We start from the raw sequence: 27,347 nt of genomic DNA, 5'->3' as shown, positions 1-27,347 counted from the left end.
TTTCATGCTTCACTGTGTATCATCTGTCTTAAATATATACAATCATTCATATTCTTAGAATAATTAATTGTTTATAGAGTTTAGTATATACTTTACTATATAGATGGATATAAATGTTGAGTTAATCTTCCTAAAGTAGTAAAGTTATTTTATATTTACATATAAAAAATTAATTCAGTTCTATCCATACTATAATAGACATTTCACGGGAATGTCGTTCATTCTTATTGTGCAACAAAAAAAAATAATTGCCTTACAATCGTGATCAAGTTTTAATTTGTATATAAAAAAAATATCCAACTATATTTTATCTGTAAAATAATTTTAATGTAAGTATTAAAAATATAGTATTAAGGTTTGAACGGGATGATGTCACAGCTGTAGCTGCGCTCATTGTTGCAATTCGTTCCGCGCTCATGACATAATTTTGTATATATCGCAAATATATATCGAGTTATATGAAGTTCACCTACTTTACGTCGCTACAACTTGTAAAATGCACAATTTCGTATCAGTCTGGTCTAGACCGGCTTCGCAGTGTTACGTCAATCGAAAGTACATAAAATGCCTCATTCCACTCCCGGCAAAATGATTTTATCAGTCCTCGGTCAAATAGTATGTTGATTGTCTATTTATATCATAACTCTATGAATTAAGATATATATGAGACATCTATGTCGAAACAGAAGCGGAGAAATGTCAATTTTTATATACATAACTTATATTTCGCCAGAGTAATCTATAGTAATTCGCCATTGATGTTTGTGTTTTATAAATAAAGTTTATATATAAATAACGTCCCAGTAATTTAATATATTAACATTGTCGACCATATATAATGAAAGGTAATTAAAAGAAATATACTGTTAAGAAAAATAGATTGACCCAAAAGTCAATAAGAGTTAGTTTCCAACAAAGTGTAGCTGATTAATTTTGTTTTATGATAGATTAGGAAAACAAATAGTTACACAATTCCTAAGCTATGACATCACAATAAATATACAAACCAATACATATACATACATATACATACATATACATAAATACTTATATATAAGCAAAACAAAAAAGTTACCATAGAAATATTTTACATACTTAGAAAATGCTTATTAATAACATAGTAAAACGAATAGAAAATTAAAATAATAATAATACATTAAAAATTAAATTGTAATTTTAAAATATATATTAAATAAATATTTGAATTGGATTTTTAATTTTATTACAACAGCGATAAATAATTTACAAAGCCAGCTTATCTGGTAATGGAACATCATGCCATTTACGTTTGGTGTACGAGCACAACCGTTCGAAGTTTAATTTCTGCTGTGACGTCATGTGGGACAAAATTGACAACGCCTGGCTTTACTGCAATTTCGCGTATCGTGTCTGAATTTTTGTTCTGTTGGTTTTTTGGACTTACAACATTGATTATTATTAGTTGAGTGTACGAATGTGATTTTTTTATAAAAAATCGGGATCCTAATCAATTCCCGATCAATTACTAAACATAATCGGATTGTATTACTATTTTATAAAAATTAAATAACATTAGACGAGAACTGGCCAATATAAGATGTTATAGAACAAAAGGTATAAAAAATATGTGATCTTCGAAGACAGTAAAATTCTTAATTTCTTAATCATAGAGATACTTATAAGCTTTACTTAAACAGAGTGACGGAATGACGAAATAACTCCCTTTGCATAAATGGAATTGTTTGCTTGACAATATATATTTGTTCATGACATATTTTTTTGTTGTGTTATCACAAATATTTAAAATATTTTTAACTTAAACATCAAATGATTTAAGCGTTATTCATATGGTTTTTCTAAAGCTGATATGAAGGCTTTTTATAACCATATCCTGAATAAATATAAAATAGGTAGGCGGCCTGGCTAATGGTCTGGCCTGATAGTAAGGGATCACGACCGCAAATTCACATTGGCGATGTAAGAAATATTAACCATTTCGTACACCACCGACATTCCCGCCACCGAAATGATACACCCATCATGCCTGGAAATGGTTTTCCTGGTGGGTTCGTTACATTCGCCATTAGATTGGTTAAATTTGATGTTGCACGATTGATGGAAGTTTATAAGTTTCCGGTTATTAAAATAACCGCTTTTCATTAATATGAGATCAATCTATTACAGTCTGCGCGAACAAAGATTTCACAGACTAATTATTAAATGACCATTATATTTGTTATTAAAATGTTTTGTTATAATAGAGAAATGTCGCTTCGTTAGCGGGCGTTAGTAATTGCGTCACAGTTAATTATTATTACAATTATTATCGTTCACATTTGTTTATCATCTTATGGTGGTTCTAAATAAACTATTATTATTATTTGGAAACACAAGCAGAGGAAGTATTCGGCGGCAATTCAAAGAACTGCTTTGACACAATTGACTAATTATTTGTAAAGTTTTGTATCTAAACGCGTTTGATTAATAGAACCGCCATGACTAATACATGATTCAATTTTATACAAATTAATAAGGATGTACATTAAATACCTTATTACTTCTACTGGTGACGAATAGAGCCGGCTTAACCGGCGAACTTAATTCGGAAATTGCAAATTTGTAATTCTATAATAAAAAATAAATGGAGAATTTTTACGACCATGCAAAGTAGTAATTATTTGATATTTCAATTATTTACAAAGTTATATAAAAATAATACAAGTATTTTGTTAAGTGATTTTATGTATTTTAGTAAGTCAGGACTAGGATAAGATAGTCTTGCCAATATTTACAAAATAAACCAAGAGTTCGTATACTGTTTGTCTTACTGACGCTTACTTAGATAACGTCAGGAGATATTTATGACGTAGATAAAGTGTATGTCTATATTTGTGCTAATTTTGTTGCAGATGAAATTCGACAAGACATAGAAGATGCTGTGTATCGACTGGCGCCATGGTAATTTAATTAGATGTTATAGTTGTATAAGATATGCTGCTCCGCGCGGCTTCTGTTACTGATGTTTTTGTTGTAAATTTCTTTATTTGCGCACACTTAACTAAATTAATAAAAAAAGTGTGTAGTGCGGACTTTATAAAAATATATACACATAAAATTTTATATGTATAAATAACAAAAGCATAAAATTATCTAAAAAGCGTCAAAGATATCCATAACGTGACGTCTTATAATCTATAATTATCTTCGACGCTATTGTACTATATACATATATGACTGCCTCGTCGCTAGAGGCTTGATGTAAGGCCGCAGACCCGGAGGTCCCGGGTTCAATTCCCAGGTCGGGCCAATAAAAAGTTATTGGGTTTTTCTGTTAGATAATTCTCAGTAGCAGCCCGGAATCTGGAAGTTGGAAGTGTGTACACTACCGTGCCACGGAAAGCACATAAAGCCGTTGATCCTGCGCCTGAACTCTTTCCGGTCGTGTCGGATTGTCGTCCCATTAGATTATGAAAGTCAGGGAATAGAGAGTGCGCCTGTGTTTGCGCACATGCTTTTGCACTTTAATATCTCCTGCGCAGTTGGCTAATCTCTCTTGAGATTGGCCGCCGTGGCCGAAATCGTTCTGGAGGACATTATTATTACTATATATAGTACAGATTAGGAAAAGTTTATCATACTTGTAGCTTGATGAAATCTTTCCTAGGATATGACGGTGCCACCAACTCGGAGTGAAGTGAGTGGTAAAATGAGCTCGTCCACATAACAGAAGAAAAAAATCGTACCACATAACGATAAGCCGGAACTGTAGAACGTTCATGAGCTATTATTTGATTTCTTTTAGAATTAATGTAAAACAAGGAAGTGGAATGAAAATTTGTAACACCTACTTTGTTTCGGAATGAAAAACCCAGACGTTCAAAGAATAATTGACACGTACATATGTTTATATGGAACTAAATAAACACTATTTGTTTAATTTAAATCCTAATATTATTTGAATCAGGCTAGCGGAAGACGGCAGTGTTTATTTCGGCGGCTGGGCTCGTATGGCTCATCCCATACAAAGTTTCGCTGTTGTTGAAGTGGCGAAACCAAACATTGGTGAGAAGGCTCCTTCAAGAGTGCGGGCTGACGTCACCGTAACATTGAGCGTGAGGAACGAAATTAAACATGAATGGGAGAGCTTACGAAAACATGACGTCTGTTTCCTGGTCACTGTTCGTCCAACTCAGGGTATAGGTAAGGAACGCAACAAGCTATTTTGAGACTTAATACAGGGACTTAAGGATAGACTTCAAATGTATACGTAACTGGTGGTTAGAACAAAAATATATGGTAATGATTGATCTTTTATTATTTGTAATGTTGTTTAAAGATTTTCAATTAAAATAATCTTATTAAGCTTATTACCATATTTAAAAAAAAATTTGAACAGATTTTCATGATAAGTATAAGTGTTTTTTGAGACGTATTTATTTCGTGTAATTTTTTTGCTTTTTTGTAACTATGTTAATGTACTAAAGTACATGACAAGCTTACGGGAATGAATCACCTTACTTGCTCGCAAATGTATCACGTCTTCCTATGTACCTATTTTAAATGAATTTTCGCTATTAAAAGTATTTTAAATACGGAAAACTCGTTAGCATTCAATTGTACTTCTATTTAGAAAAGCCACTAAACTGTTTTCTTAGAATATCTATATCATTCAAGGGTCATTCGAAAAATGAAATTTATTGAGCCATGAAAGTTTTGTAATAATTTAACATAAAAGAAATCTATTTAGATCGTTACGCGTGCGACACTAAACATATATCTTGTAGTGATAAATGTTTAGTTTACGATCGATGTATTAAACAAGTGAAATGTCAAAATACTTATTTTTAAATTTTGAGTTATCTTATAATTTAAATAAAGAAACAAAACTAGTTTCGTTTTGCTATATATAATGTAACAGTTTGCACCCGCAGCTTTGCCCGCATATAAGGAAGGGGGGTAGGTTTTAGTAGCCTGCGTCTGTCCTTGGGGTTCCACCTTACTGCGCACCAAATTTCATCAAAATCAAAATCAATTTAGTGGTTTAGCCTTGAAAGTGTCACAAACAGACAAAGTTACTTTTTAATTTTTTCATCTGAATTAACAACGTTTTGGAGAATTTTGATGAAAATTAAAAAAAAAGTAATGATATTTGGGATATTTAGTATCATTATAAAGTTTCAACATAATAATATCTACGAGCTTCCTACAATAAAGACTGCAATCTATCTTCATATTACACTAGGATTAGATTTTATTAAACTGTCTAATATTATTTTTATAGGAACGAAATATGACTACAAGAGGAGTATGGTAGAACAAGCAGGTATAGTCTATGTGAGAGGATGCGAAGTCGAGGGCATGCTGGATGCTTCAGGCAGAGTCATCGAAGAAGGCCCAGAGCCCAGACCTGAACTAGATGGCGATTCTAGAACATTCCGACTTCTCTTGGATCCGAATCAGTACCGACTGGATTTAGACCAAGCAAGCAAAGGGAAAGAGGTATGAATTTTATCTGTATCTTTTTTTATATAAAATAGGGAGGCGGACGAGCATATGGGCCACCTGATGGTAAGTGGTCACCAACGCCCATAGACATTGGCATTGTAAGAAATGATAACCATCGCTTACATCACCAATGCGCCACCGACCTTGGGAACTAAAATGTTATGTGCCTGTAATTACACTGGCTCACTCACCCTTCAAACCATAAAACAACAATACCGAGTACTGCTGTTTTGCGGTAGAATATCTGTTGAGTGGGTGGTACCTACCCAGACGAGCTTGCACAAAGCTCTACCAGCAGTAGATAGAATCTGTATCTATGAATGTGTATAATAATAATCTACTGAAATTTTATTTAAACTAAATCATCAAATTAGATCCTGTAAAGTTTAAATAGTACTGTTATCTTGAGCAAGAAGCAATACGGCCGTATTCAAGGAAGTATCAAACTGAGCAGCAATCTGAAACAAGAGCACTTGCTATTCGCCTTAGTCTCATAATCTGATGGGATGTTGTCCGGGAAGAGTTTTTGCGCATGCTCTGCGTGCTTACCGAACTGTTGATAGCAATTGAGAATTTATCATCCGAAAAACCCAATATAGCATAACCCTGTTCATTAGATATGCGCTATCCTAAATTAAAAAAAATAAATAATTGTCATCAGCAGATTTCATTTAAATTTCGTCGACCATGATTAAAATATTCCATTAACATAATGTTTATTATTATGTGTGTATTATTTACATTTATCTCAAATCAATTAATGTTCTAATAAAACGAACTTTATGTGGTAACTGTTTGAAACATAATAAACATTATAATTAATTATAAATGTAACATAAATACATTATAATTATCTTAACGTTTAACGACTATTTTCTATATAGTATGAATATTTTTATATAGTATCTTTAAATATAAACTAATACTTTGCAGCTGAGGAGTTATTTACCTGATATTTTTTAAGGAATACTTTATATGGATATTTAAAAAAACTTTCAACTCAAAAAAACTTAGTGAACCGCACAAATTTCGGAAAGTTAAAATGACCATTTTAATTTTGTTAAACTTTCATAAAACAAATCACACGTGTGTTCGATTTGTTTTTAAATGATAATTTATCTTTGTCGTGGCATTTAATGTCAATGCATTACAAAATGCGATAATTTCCAATTGATTTCTGATCTAAACGTGTATAAATTGCAGCTTATTTCATTAAATAGTAACATAAACGTTTTGTATACTAGATTCAAAGGAATTACGCGCCCATTACGCATGATTTTCTTAATTTAAGTCTACATTACAGTACCCTTCAGACGGACCTCGCAATCAAATATACATATAATTTACTTAACTCACAGTATTTTAAAAACAAACAATTCTATATTGCTTACATAATAATACTATAGCCTTGCGGTCACACTTAAATTAGGATTATACAGACACGCCCATTTTATACAACTTACCATATTTGTTCATGTTTCGAGTAACTGCTCCGCTCTTAAGAGTCATAACGTGAGGTCATATACCCTTTAACCGTATACAATAAAAGTGCTATGTAACACTAAATTAATGTATTTAGTGATAGTTGAGCGTGTCCAACCATACAAATTCTTCACCTGTATAATAAAATATGATATAGATTAAAAAACTAACCCAAGTGTTCATTAAGCAATAACATATCAGAAAAAAAAACAGCAAGACATTTCTTGAATTTTCTGTTTTTTCAATTCCAAAAATTGTTTACGAACAAATGATATTTATGGTATACAATCACGAAATCTAATTGAATCTATGTATTTAATAATTTCCACTAAAGATCCTTCTAATTAACATAAATAGAATCTCTTAGTGTCGAATTCGATTTAGGAAAAATTAAAAAAACAGGACTGCCCTGAACGAATGAATGAATTTATAGCCAGTATCACTCGAGATGATCCCCTCCATACATTCAAATCTGTTCAGGCATTTAAAAGTTCAAGTGGAATAAAGAAACATACATACACGAACCCTGAAAATATTACACCCCTTTTAGAACAGTCATGTAAAAATACCTTCCGTTTTATATTAACAAATGTAACCATCAAAATACTGTTTATTTAAAACTATTATACATGCTTAATGCTCTTGTTATTATTAATACAAAAAATTAAATTAATTACTTAAGCTAAATTTTTGGACTTCAAAAGTTAAAAAATTTAGCAATACCAAAATTGGCGAGTTTTATTTGATAATGATACGATTAAATGCATGGTGGTCTGCCTTTAAAAGAACAATACGATGATTTGCTTTTAAAGTACATAGTGTGCAAAACCATGACGCAATATACCATAAACAATATGAAGGCGTTGACGTAATGCGATTAAATTACATCGTAATATAATATTAGTGCTAGAGTTTGATAAATAGTTGATAGATATTTCAGGATATAGCAACAGCTCGTTAATACCAATCTGATGTACAAGAACCATATAAGCGATACGTCAAGTATCGCTTTTTTATATGTATGTAGCTGGAATAAAATTTAAACATTCCTTATATATATAATCGCCTCCTATACGCCACCAACCTTGGGAACTAACATGCAAAAATCCCTAGGAACTCTTTCATCACATGAATGTGTTTGTGAACCATTATACAGGACTGTATAAATTCAAACGGTTTAAATTGAGACTACATTTGAATGTGGGTAAAAAGGAATTGTTAGTTTTTTTACAATATTACAGCCGGAGCTAAAATGAGCGCATTATAAAGAGAACCTTGAAGCTAGAAATACTATGGCAATGCCCAAATAAGAAAACTGTATAAAAGTAGCACCCGCACCTTAGCCATATTGCTTATTTTTTTACGCCTTTTTGTATCTGGTAAACTTTATTTATTTAATGTTTTATTTAATATTTTTTATTTATTATAAAAAAAAAACTATTTAAGTTATACGAATAATTAATTCAATACGTTCGTTTGTTTCCGCAATTAATTAGTAAGCATTTGGAAATTTCGGAAATAACTGAAAAAATAACACGTACGTTTCAAAACAACTATAAATCATAAATCGTGTATGAAAAAACAAAGTCATTCATACATTTAAGTAACCAAGAACACCAAATAAGCAACGATTTACTTAGTGATCCATGTGGTATGAATTCGTTAATAAATTCCATGATTATTTAAATTCCATTAATACTTCCTTCAATACATAATATACATACATACTCATATAGCATTTTATATTATATAATATATACTATCAGGTGTTATTTGCTACTAGCCAATTAAGTATTAAGTGCCTGCCAAAGTACAAATTAAAAATTAGGTTTAATTTTTATTGCGGAAAATCTATTGTCGCGCCGTCAGGATAAGTTAGATCATGTCTCCTTAATTTTATTAAAGAAAACCAATTAATTATTATTTATAATAATAATAATAACAATCGTTCATATGCAAGATCTTACGCGCTGCCAGTTTCCAGAGAGAATTTCCTGTTCTACTACCACAACGATCCAGTTGCGTTTCGGTCGATGTCGGATCGGAAAAACCGTTATAAATTAGTAGAATTTTAAAAACATTCTTAGAAAACGCGTAGGTAACATAAATATTGATTTTGGCAATGGTGCTAAGCGATTTTTCTATCTGTACTAACCCAGCCTCGTAAAATTCACGTAATATTTTTTCTTAAAAATATTTTTAAATATCTTTTAACCAGAAATGTTGCTTCAACGAGATTTTACGACTGGTATACGATTTGATTAAAATTCCAGCTAAAGTAATATTTATTTATTTTATTATTTATCATTTTATTTCATATGTCAAAGTAGTGCGCTAAATACATAGGTGTTTAACTATATTGTTATATCTCATATATTGAGAACATATTTTACATTTTGTATATATTAGTTAATTGGCTTCGCGCGACGTCGATTATATGAGCTTTCTTCGTCTACCTAGATTTAACTTTTGATGTCATTATTGCTAATAATACTGCGTGCTCACTTCTCTTACACAATCGAATGATGAATTTAAATTCAGTACCGTATTTCAGGTTGTGTGTAAAACGAATCGTGATTTACGTTGTTGACAAAAAAAAATCTCATTTATTGGTATAGATTAATATTTCTGAACATCAATATATTTTTATTGATACTTTTTAATGTCTAGTCCATGGATGGAAGTGATCAGATGGTCTTTTATGTTTCACTTTCTTAGTCTTGCAATAAATTACCAAAAAAACTGTGTAAGTAACAGGCTGTGAATGTCCCACTGCTGGGTTAAGGCCTCTTCTCCTTTTTTTGAGAAGAAGGTTTGGAGCTTATACTACCGCGCTGGTCCAATGCAGGTTGGTGGAATACACATGTGGCACAATTTCAGTGAAATTAGACACATGTAGGTTTCCTCGCGATGTTTTCCGAGCACGAGATGAATTATAAACAAAAGTTAAACATATGAAAATCCATTGGTGCTTGCCCGGGTTTAAACCCACGATCATCGGTTAAGATTCACGCGTTCTAACCAATGGGCCATTTCTAAAAAAACTGAGTACTATTTAAATGTAACTACCGAGTTCTTTCCCGGTACTTCTCGGTAGAATCTACACTCCGAACCGTTGATAGCGTTATATTTAATTCAGTCAGTAGTCTTCAAAATCCAGAGTAAACAGGTTTCTTCTAGGCAAGCGTGCTACATCCTAGACCGTGTCGATGCTTAACATCAGGCAAGTCAACGGTCAAACGCTGGACTATTAACGCAACAATACTGTAATATGCCGATTCAAAAGTGCCCTTATAAGCCTACTTGAATAAAGAATTATTTGATTTGATTGATATTTAATTTTGGTGTCTATGTTACATCGATATAATGCATTTTAATTTACAATAATCATTATTGAAAAAAATCGTTGTATGTTTGTTGTCGTATGTTTTATACATGCATTTGCATTTTTTTTTTCTATCCTAACTTCCAAATTTTTATTATTTATAACACTAAAGTTCATCGTTACAATTGGTAACCAAACATAACAAAAAAGGAAAATCGATTGACAAACTGGGGAGAAAAAAAGTAACTGTGCTAGCATATTTATATTTAGATAAACTAATTATAATTTATCATATTATAATAAAGGTACGGTACGTAATATCAGATTTTATTTATTCAATCTGTTTATGGTCGCCGCATCATTGATCATACATAAGTATGCACCATATCGTATCGTTTCAATTACTCTAACATGTGGCGCACAGTTATTTGTTTTATTTTGTTATTGGAGCTTTTGTAATTAGAACCCTATTAAAATGATGATAAAATCTTTTTTGCAATCGTATGTAATGGTTATTTATAAAACTGTTTATAGTCGATTTTAATCGCTATATATTAAATTTAGTTTAGATAATATACTGGACACATATAATTACGTCAACGGTTTTTTTGCATTTTTTTCTGACCAATTTTAATGATAACACTGATATGAAAATCCGATCCTGTTGAACTTTAATATTTTATTTAGCGATAATGGAATCGATGAGGATCGATGTTTTTTTTGTAATAGTATATTTAAGACCTACACCAATGTTCACCTTTGTGGCATTTATTGCAAGTTTACCACTGTTTTTGTCTATTTTGATGGGACTAATATATTTAATTATATTATAAACAAAACTCTTATTTTAAAAAAATGCGCTGAATTATAATCGCGCGATCGACTCCGCAAAGAATCAACATCTGGCATATTTGTATGAAGAAAACGCATATAAATTAAGATTTATTGGAATTCAACAAATTTTTCCTACATTAAGTCACGATCGGTTCGGGATATTGTTGTTCGTTTTAAAAGCTTTGGAAATTATGATTCGATGTTTTTTAAAGAATATAATGGATATTGAATTAATTTGAATTCTTTCCTTACATGTATCGTTCGATGCTCGCTTTCAATTTCAATAATAGATTTTCTTTAACCGCTATTTATAAAATATATAGGTGGACGGGCAAATAGACCACCTGATGGTAAGGTCTCACTAACGTCCAAAGACATTGGCGGCGTAAGAAATATTAACCATTCCTTACATCGCCAATGCGTCACCAACCTTGGAATCAGATATTATTTCCCCTGTCTGTAGTTACTCTGACTCCCTCATCCTTCAAGAACACACTAAGTAATGCAGCCGATAGTTAGACGATTTTTATTTTGCAGAAGAGGGCTATTCATGCAATTTATAAGCTGGGCCCAAAATATTAAAATAATAACTGTTGCTTTTCAATATATAATTGATAAACATTTTCTAGAAATTATTATTTTCTAGAAAGAACAATTTTAACTGATAGTAGTTATCTCAATCAATCAACAGCCAATCGTTGTCCACTGCTGAACATAGGCCTCTCCCAAGGTGCGCCAAAGCTCCCTGCCCTGCCGATACCGCGACCGTGCCGTGGAGTACCGGCTTAGAATAGTACTCCCCAAATCTCATCCCGTGGGTGTCGTAAGAGGCGACTGAGGGACAGGGAAAAGGGGGGATGGCCAGCAGCGTCCCCCCCCCCATAAACATCCTACTGCGCTCGCCAACACGCCTGCCCAGCGCGGCGAGTATGGGCAAACCCTTCTTAATGGCAGATGCGCCCAAAAAAAGGCCCCCAGTTACCGGCAAGCCCGCTAGGCCCGACCAAGTAGTTACCTACTATTAACCAATTACATAGGGTTAGTCTTTTGTGGAATTTATAGGTAATAAATCGTGAAATTTAAAAGAATTCTTAAGGAACGTTTGTATGCTAAAGAATATTATAATACCGATGACTTTTTATATGATTGCCTTGGTAATTAAATGATTGAATCCAGGCTATTTCAAATAATGAAAAATATAATTTTATTACTGTATAATATATATTATAATTGTAAAATATTAAATAAAAATATTTTCGCTGAGTTTCTTTCGTCGGTTCTTTTTAGGTATTTATTTCGGAACCGGTGATAGATTCTTGACAATCAATACGCAAAAGTCATGCTTCTACTTTGAATAAAGATTTTTAACTTTAACTTTTGGTTTGCCGCCTGAATTATTTCCGGTCGTGGTCGTAGTTCCTTCACTGACTATAATATTACTTGTGCTGTTCTCCGTTAAATATGGCCACCAAGGACCATATCATATTTTATAATCAAAAAGTTTATTATATAACTTGTCGTAAGAATATTTAACTTCTTTCATTAATATTCAACTTTAGGACGTATACGAAACCTTCAACATTGTGATGCGTCGCAAACCTAAAGAGAATAACTTCAAGGCTGTCCTTGAGACAATACGTGAGCTGATGAACACGGAGTGCGTTGTACCCGATTGGTTGCACGACATCGTGCTGGGGTATGGAGATCCTGGCCAAGCACACTATACGAGGTACGCAATTACACATTTTTTTTAGATATATTCTTAGATACAAAGGAAGAAAAAGACTCAAAATACTATCGGGATAGCACACACTGATTAGAATAAAACATCCTTGTGTTTACATATTTTTTTTCTTTAAAAAAAAACAAGTGAATCCAATTATGCACATCTGTATATACTTGTATACTTATTTGTTCAATACTCCATTAATTGTTTGTTGCACAGAATGCCCAATGAGATCCCAACCCTAGACTTTAACGACACATTCTTGGATATGGAACATTTACGCAACAGTTTCCCCGGACACGAGATCAAAGTTCAAACAGATGACCCCAGAAAGCTCATACGTCCTTTCAAGTAAGTGACACATTTTTGATCTGAGATTATCATCTAAGCTTGAATATCTTAGAAAACAAATGTTCTGTGTGTGTAACCTTTAGAAAGATCAAAAGGAGACCGTTTCCGACCAGCACTCCTCGCTTCCGAGCATCGCGTTGATGATGCTCGGCAAGGAGAGGTCTCCGCCAACAACTGCCGCCAGGGAATGCCTCAGGGGACTCCACGCAGCATACTCCGTCAGGGTGTGTTGCGCCGTGTCAAGACAAATGTTCTGTTGTAACGTTGTAATATGGTTTATATGTTTATAGGTTAACATTCGAAAACGTGGTTAGAAAACAGCAATTAGGAGATAATGCAATGGATGAAGACGAGCCGCGAAAAGTGATTGTAGTGCAGCCGCACGTTCAACCGAAGAGGGGACCTTATCTCTACAATGAACCCAAGAAGTAATATTTATTTTTATCTATTTTAAAGCCGACATTACCCTTAGAATTTAGCAATTGAATTTTAATCGAGGATCGCGAGTTCTTTTTCTACCAAACACCATTTAAATTTTCATCTTTTATGTTTATAATTTCTCTCGTGCTCAGCGGTGCATGTTTGTAATGAAATTGTCACAGTATCCCGCTTACTCGAAGTATAATATAAAAAAAATGCGATTCACATCAAACGAGCCGCGCCGAATCGAGCCGTAATGCATTTTACAAGTGGCAAATTAAATTAGACAGTAAACACTTCTACATATTTTAAGTCTACATCTCGGAACGCTCGAATACAGTGGCATATGATTGCAATCGACTGTGTTCCTATATCCAACTATGGACCATAAATGTGGTGTAATTTCCTTTACCGCATATTAATTGCGGCGCGAGTCCATACGGCGTGTTTGATGTAAATCGTACTCAAGTTACCCTACTCCTTATAAACAGTTTATTTAGTGACAAGAAAATTATAGAAATAAATATGTTTCATATCTAAAAGCGTACATATATTCTCATCAACCCTGGCAACAAATTTATCTCTAATGCTACACAAGAGACATCTGGCTTGTTATAGTTTCAAGTGTTTTTGCTACACATGGTTAGATCAGTCAGAAACTCTAAATTAAATTAGTTTAGTATAATTTGGTACCTGAAAAATTAACAACGAATAATATTATAATATGAATTTGACCTAATTTAATAAAAACTGTCGTTCTTAGTCATAAACGTTCGGGGTGACCAGTTAAACAATGCCGTGTCTTCTTCTTTCGAATGTCAAATCAATAATGACACAAAGGGAGAAAACCGTGTTTAATTAGTCAGCCAGCTAAGCGACGTTTATAAGTATGGCCGTTAGTATTTAAGAATATATAAAATATTGAGAAAATAAAACTAAACAAATTTACTACATAATGACGAGCCGGTTGGCGTGGTTGGTAGATACGGAAAAGGTTGTGGGTTCGATTCCTACCCAGGACAGACATTTGTGTTTATGAACATGTCTGTTTGTCCAGAGTATGGGTGTAATTATGTATATAAGTATGTATTTACAAAACAAAATTAGTATATGTAGTATATCAGTTGTCTGGTTTCCATAGCACAAGCTCTGCTTAATTTGGGATCAGATGGCCGTGTTGAAAAATGTCCCAGGATATTAGGGTATTAAATACGAGCCTAGGAATCAAACTGACTTACCTATAACATGACCGGATTGGAATGGTTAGAAGAATTTGCTGACTAAAATATAGTAAATAGCATTCTTGGAGTTAAAAGTAAACAGCACCCATGTTCATTGTTCCTTGTGATGGAAGTTCTCTGTGTTATTTTGTAGATATTTTTTTACCCTATTACTTTACTGTATGTGATTTTATTATTTATTGACAAATTAATATATTATTTGTAATTATGACGTTGATTTTCGTTTTTTTAGGAACAACATACTGTTTACACCGACACAAGTTGAAGCTATCCGCTCTGGGATGCAGCCAGGACTCACACTAGTGGTCGGTCCGCCGGGAACAGGTACTAAACTCGTCTACTTATTGGCTATATTACAGCCAAGAATCATTACTGGAGATAACTAAGATTTTATATTGCATTTTTATTTTATTTTTTAATTTTATATTAAAAAATTAGGAACACTAACAATGCCTATGTTTAAGGTATTAATAAAATTGCCATTTAAGCTTATAAAATAAATTAGAAGTGGGGACGAGAATAAAAGCCCGAAGGGTTAATATGGAGCCTACGACTTTTACATCGCTAGGCAGCTAACGGAGCTGGTATAAATTAAAAAAAAAAATGTTTCCTATACAATGGTAAAATAATTAAATCTAAAGCTTAATTTCTGTGTGTTCATACACAACTCAGTAACAGAAGCTCTGTGTTTATGATCTCGTTGCATCTGCTTTTTTTCAACAAGCATAGAGCATTAGTCTTGTTTTTCGAGTCATCGATATAAGACTTAAGTTTAAATATAGAACACCGATATTATGATGTTCGTTGAATGTTGCTAACCTGACGAGGTTATTAGAAATACATGGCGTACGTCATCTAGTTTAAATATAGAATATATGAAAAGTCAAAAAAATACCTCCCCCTCAAACGAGGGCGATGCCGCGTGCGGAAACTAGTAGAAAATAATTACCAAGAAAATCATAACTTGACATTTGTTATTTTTTTTAATGTATGTATTTACGCTAGTTATGCCCAAATTATTCTGCCATGTCCATTTGTTTGTTATTGAAAAGTATGTGACTTTTCTTTGTTATTATATAAATCGATGACTCGTAAAGAGAATTATAAGTCTATCAGTTTCCCGCCATAAAGAGTTCTTGTTGCCAGATTAAAAATATAGATTATTATTGATTAATGTAAAAAATGACAGATACTCTCCAGTAATATTTAATAATAATTCGTAGCACATCTAATATTATATATTACAATCTGACTTTGTCTTACAATAGATCCATTTTAACATAAAAATTTTACGATTTTATAAAACGTCAACTTATATATACAATCTGCGTAAATTACAACAGACTAACTACACAATTTAATGTCGTGCTATTTGTTAGATGCTTGAATTGATCCCGTGTGTTGTACCAATAACAATGATTGGCGTACATAACATTAATTAATCACAATCAGACAATATATCGAAATAAAACAGGAGTTACCGTTACGTCATCGTTCGCGCTAACCGGAACTCTCAATTATCATACTTAATCAAAATTTACAGCCATCATGTTTAGGCGTACGATGATTCGACGCTAAAATTTATTACTTTGACCAGTTCTACGTACCCACGTGTATCTGGAACAGACGATGGCGTACAGTTATGAATATATTTTATCAGAATGTCAGAAACGAAACGACATAAGTAGCAGAAATTTCATGACGTAAAAGGACTTACGAGTAGGGTACCTCACATTTCCTTTTTACCTCACACGGTTGAAACCGCGAGCGGGAACTATAATATAATAATAATTATAGCTGTTATTTCTCATATCGAACGAATAGTCGATCCATTCATTATATTATATAGTTTTTGTATGTTTAAATTCAAAGTATAAAAAATATGCAAAATTAAAGCCAAGCAATGATGAATTGATAAAACACGAAAAAAAAAAACATTTCCTACTCAATTGATCTATGTATTACTAAATATAAAACAATTACGCATAATATAAACTACAATAGACAAGCATCAACAAGCAAGGCGACATGTCTAGTCTAGACAAATGTCTCACACGAGCGTGATACAATACATGTGTACAATATTGTGTACAATACATATTAAAACATTTTAATAGATTCAATTACATTACATTTTATGATATTGATATTTTTTTTTATACAATCTGATAATGTACCGTTTCTACTTTGTAATCCTGTCTGTTTAAACATACGTTGGCAAACAATACAATATTTTCAGACGAAAACAAATTACAGGGAATGTTGCATAATGTCAGTAATTTTATAAAATTAAAAAATATTTTTAACTGTTTCGTAATAAATGTGTTGTTTCAAATATGTATATTTGAAATAATATTAGTATATGATTGAAGACATTAAGATATATCTATTAAAAAAAATGTTTTGTAAAACAGCGTACGTATTTCATTTGTTATTATAATTCATCTCGTGCTTTACGGTGAAGGAAAACATCATGAGGAAACCTCGTGAAGAAACCTGTGTCTAATTTCACTGAAATTCTGCCACATGTGTATTCCACCAACCTGCACTGAAGCGGCGTGGCTCCAAACTTATTTAAGCTCCAAACTTTCTCCTCAAAAAAAAGGAGGAGGAGGCCTTTAGCCCAGCAGTGGGACATTCACAGGCTGTAACTTTGCTTTTAACTTTTTTTTTATATTTCCAAAATAGCTAACATTGCGCAGAACGTCATGTGTCAATCCGCACCTGCGATATAAACAATTCGTCCAATTTTCATTAGCGGTGTTCTTAATAAGTGTCGGCACGAACGGACGGACGGACAGTACTTTTTTCAGAATATTTTTCAAAATGAAAATGTATGCCAGAGATAATCGTGTATGATAATGTTTTAACAGCTTGCTAAGTAGTCTTAATTATTTCATTAATTTAGACGACCACGTTGTATAATATTTTAAATGTGTTTGCACGTAAATATTATTAAAAAGTTTAGGATAAGATATATGAATTTGTATGTTTTTTTTCTACTATTATTCCTATTATTTTTATTGATAACATTAAAGTTTTTCAAAAGTTACCGAACAGTACAGTTGATATACAGACGACGAAAAGGTTCCGAACTGTTTTGCCTTTGCTTATTTAACTATGGATAATTTTATTGTGAGCTTAAAAATATATATAATATGGGTAGTACAAAAAGTGAATTATAAATTGAACATATTTTACGAAAACTACTTTTACTTTTGTCAATTTTTCTAGAAAAAGCTGTTGATACAATGTTGCCTGAGCAAATTTAACGAGCAATAGCGCTTTTAATCATTTACGAGGTACTCATAAGAAGGAATTTTCGTAATTGCATGTATTTGTTGTAGGTAAAACTGATGTCGCAGTGCAGATAATATCGAATCTCTATCACAACTTCCCATGGGAGCGCACTCTGGTCGTGACCCACAGTAATCAGGCGCTCAACCAGCTCTTCGAAAAAGTCGCCGAACTCGACGTGGACGAGCGACATCTACTTCGTCTCGGTCACGGAGAGGAGGCACTGCAAACGGACAAAGATTTCTCAAGGTTCGTGAGATGTAACGTTTGGAACTTTTTACCCGAATCACTCTCATGTAACGTTATATGTATATGTAACGTGTAACGTTATATGTAGATGTAACGTTTGGAACAATTTACCCGAATCACTCTCATGCCTCTCTCTCGCTCTCGCTCTCTCTCTCACGACTCATTATCGTACTCGTATCGCAGATACGGCCGTGTGAACTACGTGCTGGCCAAGCGCATGGAGCTGCTGGAGCAAGTGTCGCGCCTGCAGCGCACGCTGGCGGCGGGCGGCGACGCGGGCGCCACGTGCGAGCTGGCGCACCACTTCCACGTGTACCACGTGCGCCCGCGCTGGCAGGCCTTCCTGCACGCCTGTCAAAAGGACCAGGTGACGCTTATATACCTATATTTCTGCAGAGAAAACTCCATGATAAAACTCAAAGTATTATATATTTAACACTAGATGGTTAGCTGAGCAATATTTTAAAATATGATATGATGTAACAAAATAAGCTAAATAGTTAATCTTGTTAAAGAAACAAGGTTCTAAATAAAAACAGGTCATATATAGGAGTATATATAATGAATTTAAAATAACCTTTTTCTGTTACAGATAAAATCAATAAGTTCCATAAGCAAGGAGTTTCCATTCCACGAATTTTTCGATGATGCCCCAAAACCACTGTTCCCTGGAAAGTCCTACGAAGATGATATGGAAGTGGCACAGAGCTGTTATAGGTATTCAATTATTATTATTACAATTTTCAACAATAGTTTATTGTTACTTAACATGTACAATTCAATGGAATTTAAACTTTATTAATAGGTACATAGATCACATTTTCGAGGAATTAGAAGAGTTTCGCGCCTTCGAACTGCTTCGTTCAGGTCTGGACCGTTCAAAATATTTGTTAGTGAAGGAAGCAAAGATCATAGCGATGACGTGTACACACGCAGCCTTAAAACGATCCGAGTTAGTACAAATGGGTGAGTGCTCCAGATTATTTATTATAAATAAATGTAAGTTAAAAGTATATTTAAAGTTTATTTCATCAAATAAATGAAACATACTTAATTCATTTACGCAGTATGTTTTTATAAGAAATTGTAAAAAAAGGTTGAGACCTCTTCAGGTCTCAACTTTACCAAAACTTTCTCATTGTTTATATATTAATACGTTTTTATATTTTAAGGTTTCAAATACGACAACATCCTCATGGAAGAATCTGCCCAGATCCTCGAAATTGAGACGTTCATACCGCTCCTTCTACAAAACCCACAAGATGGACGATCACGTCTTAAACGTTGGATCATGATCGGTGATCATCACCAGTTACCTCCAGTGGTGAAGAACATGGCCTTCCAGAAGTACTGCAACATGGAACAGAGTCTCTTCACCAGGATGGTTAGACTTGGAGTGCCCTATGTTGAATTGGATGCTCAAGGACGTGCAAGGCCGAGGTATGATTTTTTTTTACTTTTGAAAGCACATTATATTATTATAGAATACAATACATTCTTATAAATAACACTTTAACAAATAGATGATTTTGTTGTTTTTATAGAATTACTATCAGATAGAATTATAGAGACGAAATATATATAAAAAAATTTTCTTTAAATCTATCATTAAAAACCTTTTTTAACGCTAGAAAATTGTTCAATGCATTCCCGCCATGATAAAAATTGATGGAGTATTTGGGATTGATATCTGATTGCTGTGTTTCTGTTTGCTTACTAGAAGCCAACGGTCATAATGGGACGCCATGGGACCGCTTACGTGTATTACCGACATCACTAATAACTACAGTCTTACTAGCTATAAAATAATAATAAGATTTATTTAGTAAATGGTTTTCATAGGTTGTAAATATGGATTTCAAATAGTAATTATTTTAAACTTCGAAAATAACTTTAACTGCAAGGTTCATGTTTTGAATTATAAATAACCCTTAGATATAGTCCCTTAGCCAATTCTTTCTAAATTGCTCTATTAATTAAGAAGTCAATCCTCTTTTTAGAAATTATAGTTCTAACGACAGAGATGATGTGCTTATGAAGTAAACGTCTTAATTTTCAAGGTCGATTTTAAGTTCAAAAATTATTTTTCAATTTTTTTTATCATTATTTTACATCTGTATAAGTATTACCACAGATTAAATAGAAAAACTAAACATGAATCTAAATCATTGAAATTCTATCTCATCACGGTCAAACATAAAACAATGAGTAAACTAATGAATTTCATCTCAGGTTCTCATCTCCAGTACGTGACAACACGTATCACAAGATATCGGCTCTTGATAACAACTTGAATCATTAACATGCTACGGCTTAGGGTCCGTTCACACAGACCGGCTCGGAGAGCATCGGCCTGCTTTTTTCTTTTCACACAGACCGGGTCGTATACGCTTGGAATTGGCCGGAGCGGAGCCGCCAACTATTTCACATCGACCGGCTGGAAGAGATCTGAAAGCGGGTGCGAGCGAGAAAGAGCACGCAAGCGGAGCCGGTCGGCTCCTTTTATTACTTCACACGAAGCGCGTTCAGGCATTTTTAATGACAAAAAAGGTGCAAATGCAAAAATAAACTTTACTACAATCACTCAAAACACTGTTTCCAACGTGATAAAAATCTGCTCTCCTCTCCGAGCCGGTCTGTGTGAACGGACCCTTAGGAGATTATTTTATGCTTTATGTTTATTTTACATTTAACATACAATATATATACGAATAAAGTGCAAAGGTTTTAAGGTATAAAAGATGATTTTATTTGCAGTTTAAGACATAAGCGAATTTTTTTTTTTTTTTAATTAAATATTTCTAGAGCCGACCGAAGATCGCGCGTTCACATCCAATCCAGTGAATTTTCTTGTGCTTAATTTATGTATTATTCATCTCTTGCTAATATACTGGTTACCGTTCTCAGCATTTGCAATCTGTACCGGTGGCGCTACCGGAACCTCGGCGACCTGTCTCACGTGTGCCGTCTGCCCGAGTACCGCGCCGCCAACGCGGGCCTGAGGCACGACTTCCAGCTCATCAACGTGGACGACTTCAACGGCGCCGGCGAGACGGAGCCGAGCCCCTATTTCTACCAGGTAAGACAGTCGTTACCTTCTGTCATCTAACGTCTTCGTAGTTGAAGGTTATCGTACAACCCTCTCTGGGTTAGTGAGCCAGTGTAAGTGCCATAATATACGCAATATCTTAGACGTCGATCATTTGAAACGCGTTAACACTGTGCAGTGTGCTGCGTCAGTAAGAAATGGTTTGCTTTGTGTAAATATCAATTGTCAGAAATAACCACTAATCAACAGGTAGCTCGCTATTCTGCTTCTTGCTATAAATAAATAAAATTAACTTTATGACCAAATCAGTACCAAGTCAGATTTGAATTAATATAATTCTCCCAAAGCTCACTATTACTTCCAAAAAATTGCTGCTACCATCTAACCTCTCTATATTATATGGTATGATAGTTATTTTTACCATTTTAACAAATTTTAATTATCACTATGTCATTTTCATTAAATGGTCAATCATTTGTTTCAGAATTTAGCCGAAGCAGAGTATGTCGTGGCGGTGTTTATGTACATGCGGCTCATCGGTTGGCCCGCTGAGAAGATCTCCATCCTCACCACATACAATGGACAGAAGCATTTGATTCGAGACGTCATTAACAAGAGATGTGCTGACAATCCACTGATTGGACGACCACATAAGGTAAGAATAAATGATTCATTAGATTTTTATAAATTTTATTTCATACAAAAATTATATATTTATTACTTAAAAAATAAATAAAATATAATTATAAAAAAATATTGTTTTGACAATCATTTCGATCATGAAGAAAATAATCAACTACAAAACTTAAATAATCTATTAGAAGGTAGACAAGTTTACGGGAGCAAGACAGACTTTTAAAAAAAAGATATATTTGAATTTTAAAAAGTATTTAATTATAATTAATAGTGACACGACTGAACAGAGGTTTATGCTCTAGTCGAATGTTCTTTCCTTTTTTACAAATCGTTTTCCAAGACATGATCCCAAAGCATGGAATGACAATGACTTACATTCCGCTGATTAAGCATTTACTTCTATTGTCTTCATGCTTTGAGCTAACATAACTAGGTCTAACTTGATGATGGTTATAAGTAACGCTAAAAGCTATTTGTATTTCTAAAGGTTACAACAGTTGACAAATATCAAGGTCAACAGAACGACATAGCTCTCATCTCGCTCGTGCGGACGAAGGCCGTGGGACACGTCAGGGACTTACGGCGACTCATCGTGGCCGCTTCCAGAGCTCGTCTCGGACTGTACATCTTCGCGAGGGCCAATCTCTTCCGGAACTGCTTCGAGCTCCAACCCACCTTCAATCAGGTACAGTCACATATTTATCTAATTTAACTATTTATATTATCACTTACTAGCGATTTTGTACAAATAATGAAATTTGAAAATTGAGATCAGTGGTTGGGTGTATTTAGTTATATCTACGCTTACGAGTACACATTAATATCAAAACAATATGTATATGTATAAAACAACTACAGTAAAATATACGAATATCTACTAAAAAAAACAAATTATGTTACACGACGTAGTCAGTGAGATGAATCCTAAAAAAATAATCGGTTCATAATAATCGCATTATTTCTTGCAGCTGGTGGAGCGGTCGCTGGAGCTGGAACTGGTGCCCGGCGAGCGCTGGCCGGCGCAGCGAGGGGCGCAAGCCAACGTGCCCGACGCGCTCGTGCTGCGCGTGCGCGACATGCCGCACATGGCCAGATACGTGTACGACGTGTACCTCGAGCTCGTGCGCAGGCCCGACGCGCAGGTACGCCTCGACCGCGGCAAAACGGAGTCGACGATCTTGTTTTAAAAATTGAAAGTTACATATATTGTCGCTTAAAGTTTTTTTATAAATATAAAAATATATTTTCTTCGCATTGAGATTTTTTTAAGTTTAAGTAGAACTCACTGGTAATCAGAGCGATCCCTAATACAATGCAAACGCACTTTATAAAAATAATTAATAATAGCATAAACTCATGGTACGAATTAACACAGAGTAAGGCGTCGTGGAGCGAGCCGGGTTCCGTGACGCGCAGCGACCCGCAGGGCTTCGTGCCGGCGCACCCCGGCGCTGACGACGATGACGACGATGACTCCGCCCCTGCAAGCGCCTCTACCACCTTCCAGCCCACAGAAATCGTCAACGAAGTCGAAGAACCCAGCGTGTGATGTACGAAAACCAGGCGCTACCACTCCTACCACCTACTGTGCGCAATGAAAAAGAAAATTGATGATCATCATAACATTGAAATTGTACAATTAAATAATTCTGAATGTAATTTAGGTTAAGTTTTCAATAAATGAAAAAGTTACAGAAACCTTTTGTTTATTTATCGTTTAAGTGAAATATATCATTATTAATTTAAAATTTCGGATCCTAGAGATATTTTGATATAGTATCTTGGTTTTACGAGCACTCTTAATTAAACTCTTAATCTTAAGAAAATGCTCGCTGCCACAGCCAATTTTGGGGTACTTAGCGTCGAAAGTGCGAATGTCGCTCAGTTAATTGAAAAATAATTTTATTAATTAGGCGTTGTATACATTAAGAAAACAATGTCTTATCGCTTATATAAAAAATATTTTAACAAAATATACATCAACGATAGGCTAACTTAATATATAAATAAAAAAATCTCTAATTGACGAAAAACAAACAAAAACATTAACTTAAATATCAAAATTTCGATAATAATATAAACTAGTTATAATGTTATAATGAATCTATAGATCAAAAGTTTTAAAAAAGATAAATATTCTGCAATACAAACAAAAATTCTTACCGACCGGTTTGATCCTTTTGATCTGCGTAGGGGAAATACTCTGAGGAATTGTTTGAAATTCACCACCGAACATCGCGCCAGAATTCTAAATTCCAACCTCACCACCTCGAAGTCTGGCAATCCTCAACAGCGCGATTTTTAGGCTTTTCCTGTCTCGCAAAATCACTCTGTGAAATCGGCTCTCGCCGGTGACTTTGTGACGAACCGGTATGACAGAAACCTTCAAGAAAAGTGCGTACTCATTCTTTAAAGGCCGGCAACGCCCTCCGGTGTTGCAGGTTTCCATGGGCGATTGCAGTCACTTGCCATTAGGTGCGCCTTCAGCCCGTTAGCCCCCTCTAACATGAAAAAAAACTTGTCTTAACACACATTACACTCTAAGTAAAAATGTCGTATCTAAAGAGAAAACTCTAAACACAACACATATACTTTTACTCCACGTGTGGTTCAAAGCTGCCAACACACAGACGCAAAACAATTATAATATACTAAATAACATTAAATCTATATTTATATATGTCAGATAGATCGTATGGTTGTTATCAATATTGAAAACTATTAGCAGGTACTTGGGTTATTATTACTGGGGTACTGGGATTTAAACCCAGGAGCTCCGGGTTTGCGGGATTTTATCTAGCCACTAGAACAACGAGGCAGTAATTATAATAGATAAGTTATATACTGAGCTTAACTCAGTCTTGAATTATTAGTCCTTCACTCAACCACCAACTTTTATATTTATTGCTGTTAGGGAGCTCCATTTGCTAACAGCCGATTTCCACATATAATTTATTCGTTTATTCCACTGCCACCGCTGCATGTTCAAGAAGTTTTTTCAAAAGCTGACTATGACGAAATCAACAAACTTATCAATTCAAATAACTAGGAATTTGAACTCAAAAATTGTCTAGACGTCAACCAGATGTTAACTAGATTTTATGAATTATTAAAAGAAATAATAAAACAAGCATACTAATAAAAAAGAAATATAACACAAAATATCCTCCCTGGTACTCCAAAAACCTAATACAGCTTCTTAAAGAAAAATATAAATTCCACCAATAGAATAAAAAATACAACAATCCTTTGGACTGCCATCATTTCGAAAAACTACGCGACGATTGCCACAAACTATCGATAGATTGTTATAACTCCTACAATCAAAATATTGAAAATGCTATTCATGTCAATTCCAGAGTTTTTTGGTCTTTCATTAAAAAATAAAGAATAAGCAATAGTACTTATCCCGATCAAATGTATCTTAACAACAATGTAGCCACTAATGGCAAAGAAATAAGTGATTTATTTGCCAAAAGCATCGCACAGCCATATACAAAATCTGATATTAATGGTGACTCGGTCGTCGCCACAAATATTGATCATAACGTTAGCGGTATTTGTAATTTATCATTTAGTATCTTCGATGTACATAAAATATTAAAAAAACTAGACGAGACAAAAGGCGCTGACTGTGATTAAATTCCACCGATCTTTTTAAAAAAGATGCGCAAGTGTCTTAACTTTTCCTATAACCATTATTTTTAATCGTTTACTTAAGGATGACATTTTCCCAGATGCATGGAAAAAATCCTTATTACTTCCAATTTATAAAACTAGAGATAAACAATTAATTTCCAATTATAGACCAATATCTATCTGTCTTACCTACGTTAGCCAAAATTTTTGAAATACTAGTCACCGAAAGATTATCTTGGCATTTAAAACACCAAATCACTGCCCACCAACACGGATTCGTTAAATCACGGTCAACTACAACAAATCTTCTTTGCTTCACTTCCGAACTGTCTAAATCGATTGATAAACGCACTCCTGTTGACGTAATATATACTGATTTTAGTAAAGCCTTTGACAAAGTAGACCACTACATTTCGTTAAATAAATTGGCACAAGCTGGCATCGGCGGTTCATTGGTTTAAATCATATCTAATTAAAAGAACTTTTGAAGTAGTAATCAGTGGCTACAATTCTAAAACCTTCTCAGCGCCTTCAGGTGTACCACAAGGTTCACATCTTGGCCTGATACTTTTCAATGTGTTTATTAACGACGTAACTAAAAGTTTTTCTTCTTCTAAATATTTTTTTATACGCAGATGATCTAAAAATAATGAGGCCCACCTATAACAATACAGATGTAACTGATTTACAGGAAGATATAGATAGATTTACCAACTGTTTCGAGTAAACTATCCAGTTTACTTGAAATAAAATACTTAAACCAAACAAATGTTTCATAGATTCTATCCAGATTGAACAATTAAATGACGTACGTGATCTTGGAATTATACTAGACTCTAAACTACGATATGATGTGCATATATTGAATAGTGTTTCAAAAGGATTTAAATTGTTAGGATTTGTCTTAAGAAATGCCAAAGATTTTAATAAGCCGTCTACCAAAATTACATTATTTAACACGCTTGTCCGTCCTATTCTTGAATACAACAGTTATAATCTGGAACCCACATTATAGTGTATAAATTAAAAGACTAAAAAGCATCCAAACACGTTTTCTCCACCACCTGTCATACAATGAATATAACCTTAAAAGTATTCCTACCTACTGCGATAGGCTTTAGCACTATAAGATGATCTCCCTAAACTCCAGAAGAAAAATAACTGACATGCTTATGTTGTATAAAATAATAAATGGAAAATTTGATTGTAGCGACTTGCTTCAACAAATTAATCTTAATGTACTTTCTCTTTTACCTCGTAGAAACGCTTACAATCACTTTTATATTTCTACATCCAATTCAAATCTTGGACACTATGCTGCTTTGCCAAAGATCTGCAGGCTATTTAATGCGCTTTCTAAACAGCACACTAACTTGGATATATATACCCCAGAATTAACTAAGTTTAAAAAATATCTTAAAAAATTGTTTCTTAATACATAGATAATGTTTTGTTTTTTTTTGTTTAAAGGTTTTATTTTTAAGTTTTATTATTACTCGTTATTTTAATTTTAATAGCTATTTTTATATATTTCTTAACTCACATTTGCACAATTTAGTCTTAGTTTAACACCTCTTTACCTTTTTTTAGTTCCTACGTTTTATTGCCGATTTT

At 33.7% G+C, this 27,347-nt stretch overlaps 1 protein-coding gene across 1 annotated transcript in view; it reads left to right on the top strand.

The window, feature by feature from the left end:
- The window catches only part of LOC126775790 (RNA helicase aquarius), a 73,562-nt gene extending 49,790 nt beyond the window's left edge, over positions 1-23,772 (top strand). Inside the window, exons 11-27 of the mRNA XM_050497879.1 lie at positions 2,889-2,937; positions 3,944-4,179; positions 5,261-5,478; positions 12,685-12,854; positions 13,071-13,202; positions 13,493-13,630; positions 15,096-15,187; positions 18,211-18,409; positions 18,593-18,776; positions 19,002-19,126; positions 19,215-19,375; positions 19,582-19,849; positions 21,317-21,488; positions 21,943-22,113; positions 22,582-22,779; positions 23,063-23,236; positions 23,470-23,772. Coding sequence (XP_050353836.1) covers positions 2,889-2,937; positions 3,944-4,179; positions 5,261-5,478; positions 12,685-12,854; positions 13,071-13,202; positions 13,493-13,630; positions 15,096-15,187; positions 18,211-18,409; positions 18,593-18,776; positions 19,002-19,126; positions 19,215-19,375; positions 19,582-19,849; positions 21,317-21,488; positions 21,943-22,113; positions 22,582-22,779; positions 23,063-23,236; positions 23,470-23,643 — 2,861 coding nt within the window. The 3' untranslated portion in view covers positions 23,644-23,772. The remainder of the gene's footprint in view (positions 1-2,888; positions 2,938-3,943; positions 4,180-5,260; positions 5,479-12,684; positions 12,855-13,070; positions 13,203-13,492; positions 13,631-15,095; positions 15,188-18,210; positions 18,410-18,592; positions 18,777-19,001; positions 19,127-19,214; positions 19,376-19,581; positions 19,850-21,316; positions 21,489-21,942; positions 22,114-22,581; positions 22,780-23,062; positions 23,237-23,469) is intronic.
- Positions 23,773-27,347: the final 3,575 nt, after the last annotated feature.

This window comes from Nymphalis io, chromosome 19 (genome assembly GCF_905147045.1).
Source record: "Nymphalis io chromosome 19, ilAglIoxx1.1, whole genome shotgun sequence".
NCBI classification, from domain to species: Eukaryota; Metazoa; Arthropoda; class Insecta; order Lepidoptera; family Nymphalidae; genus Nymphalis; species Nymphalis io.
The sequence above is the reverse complement of the archived record's forward strand: the minus strand, read 5'-3'. Positions and strand labels throughout refer to the sequence as shown.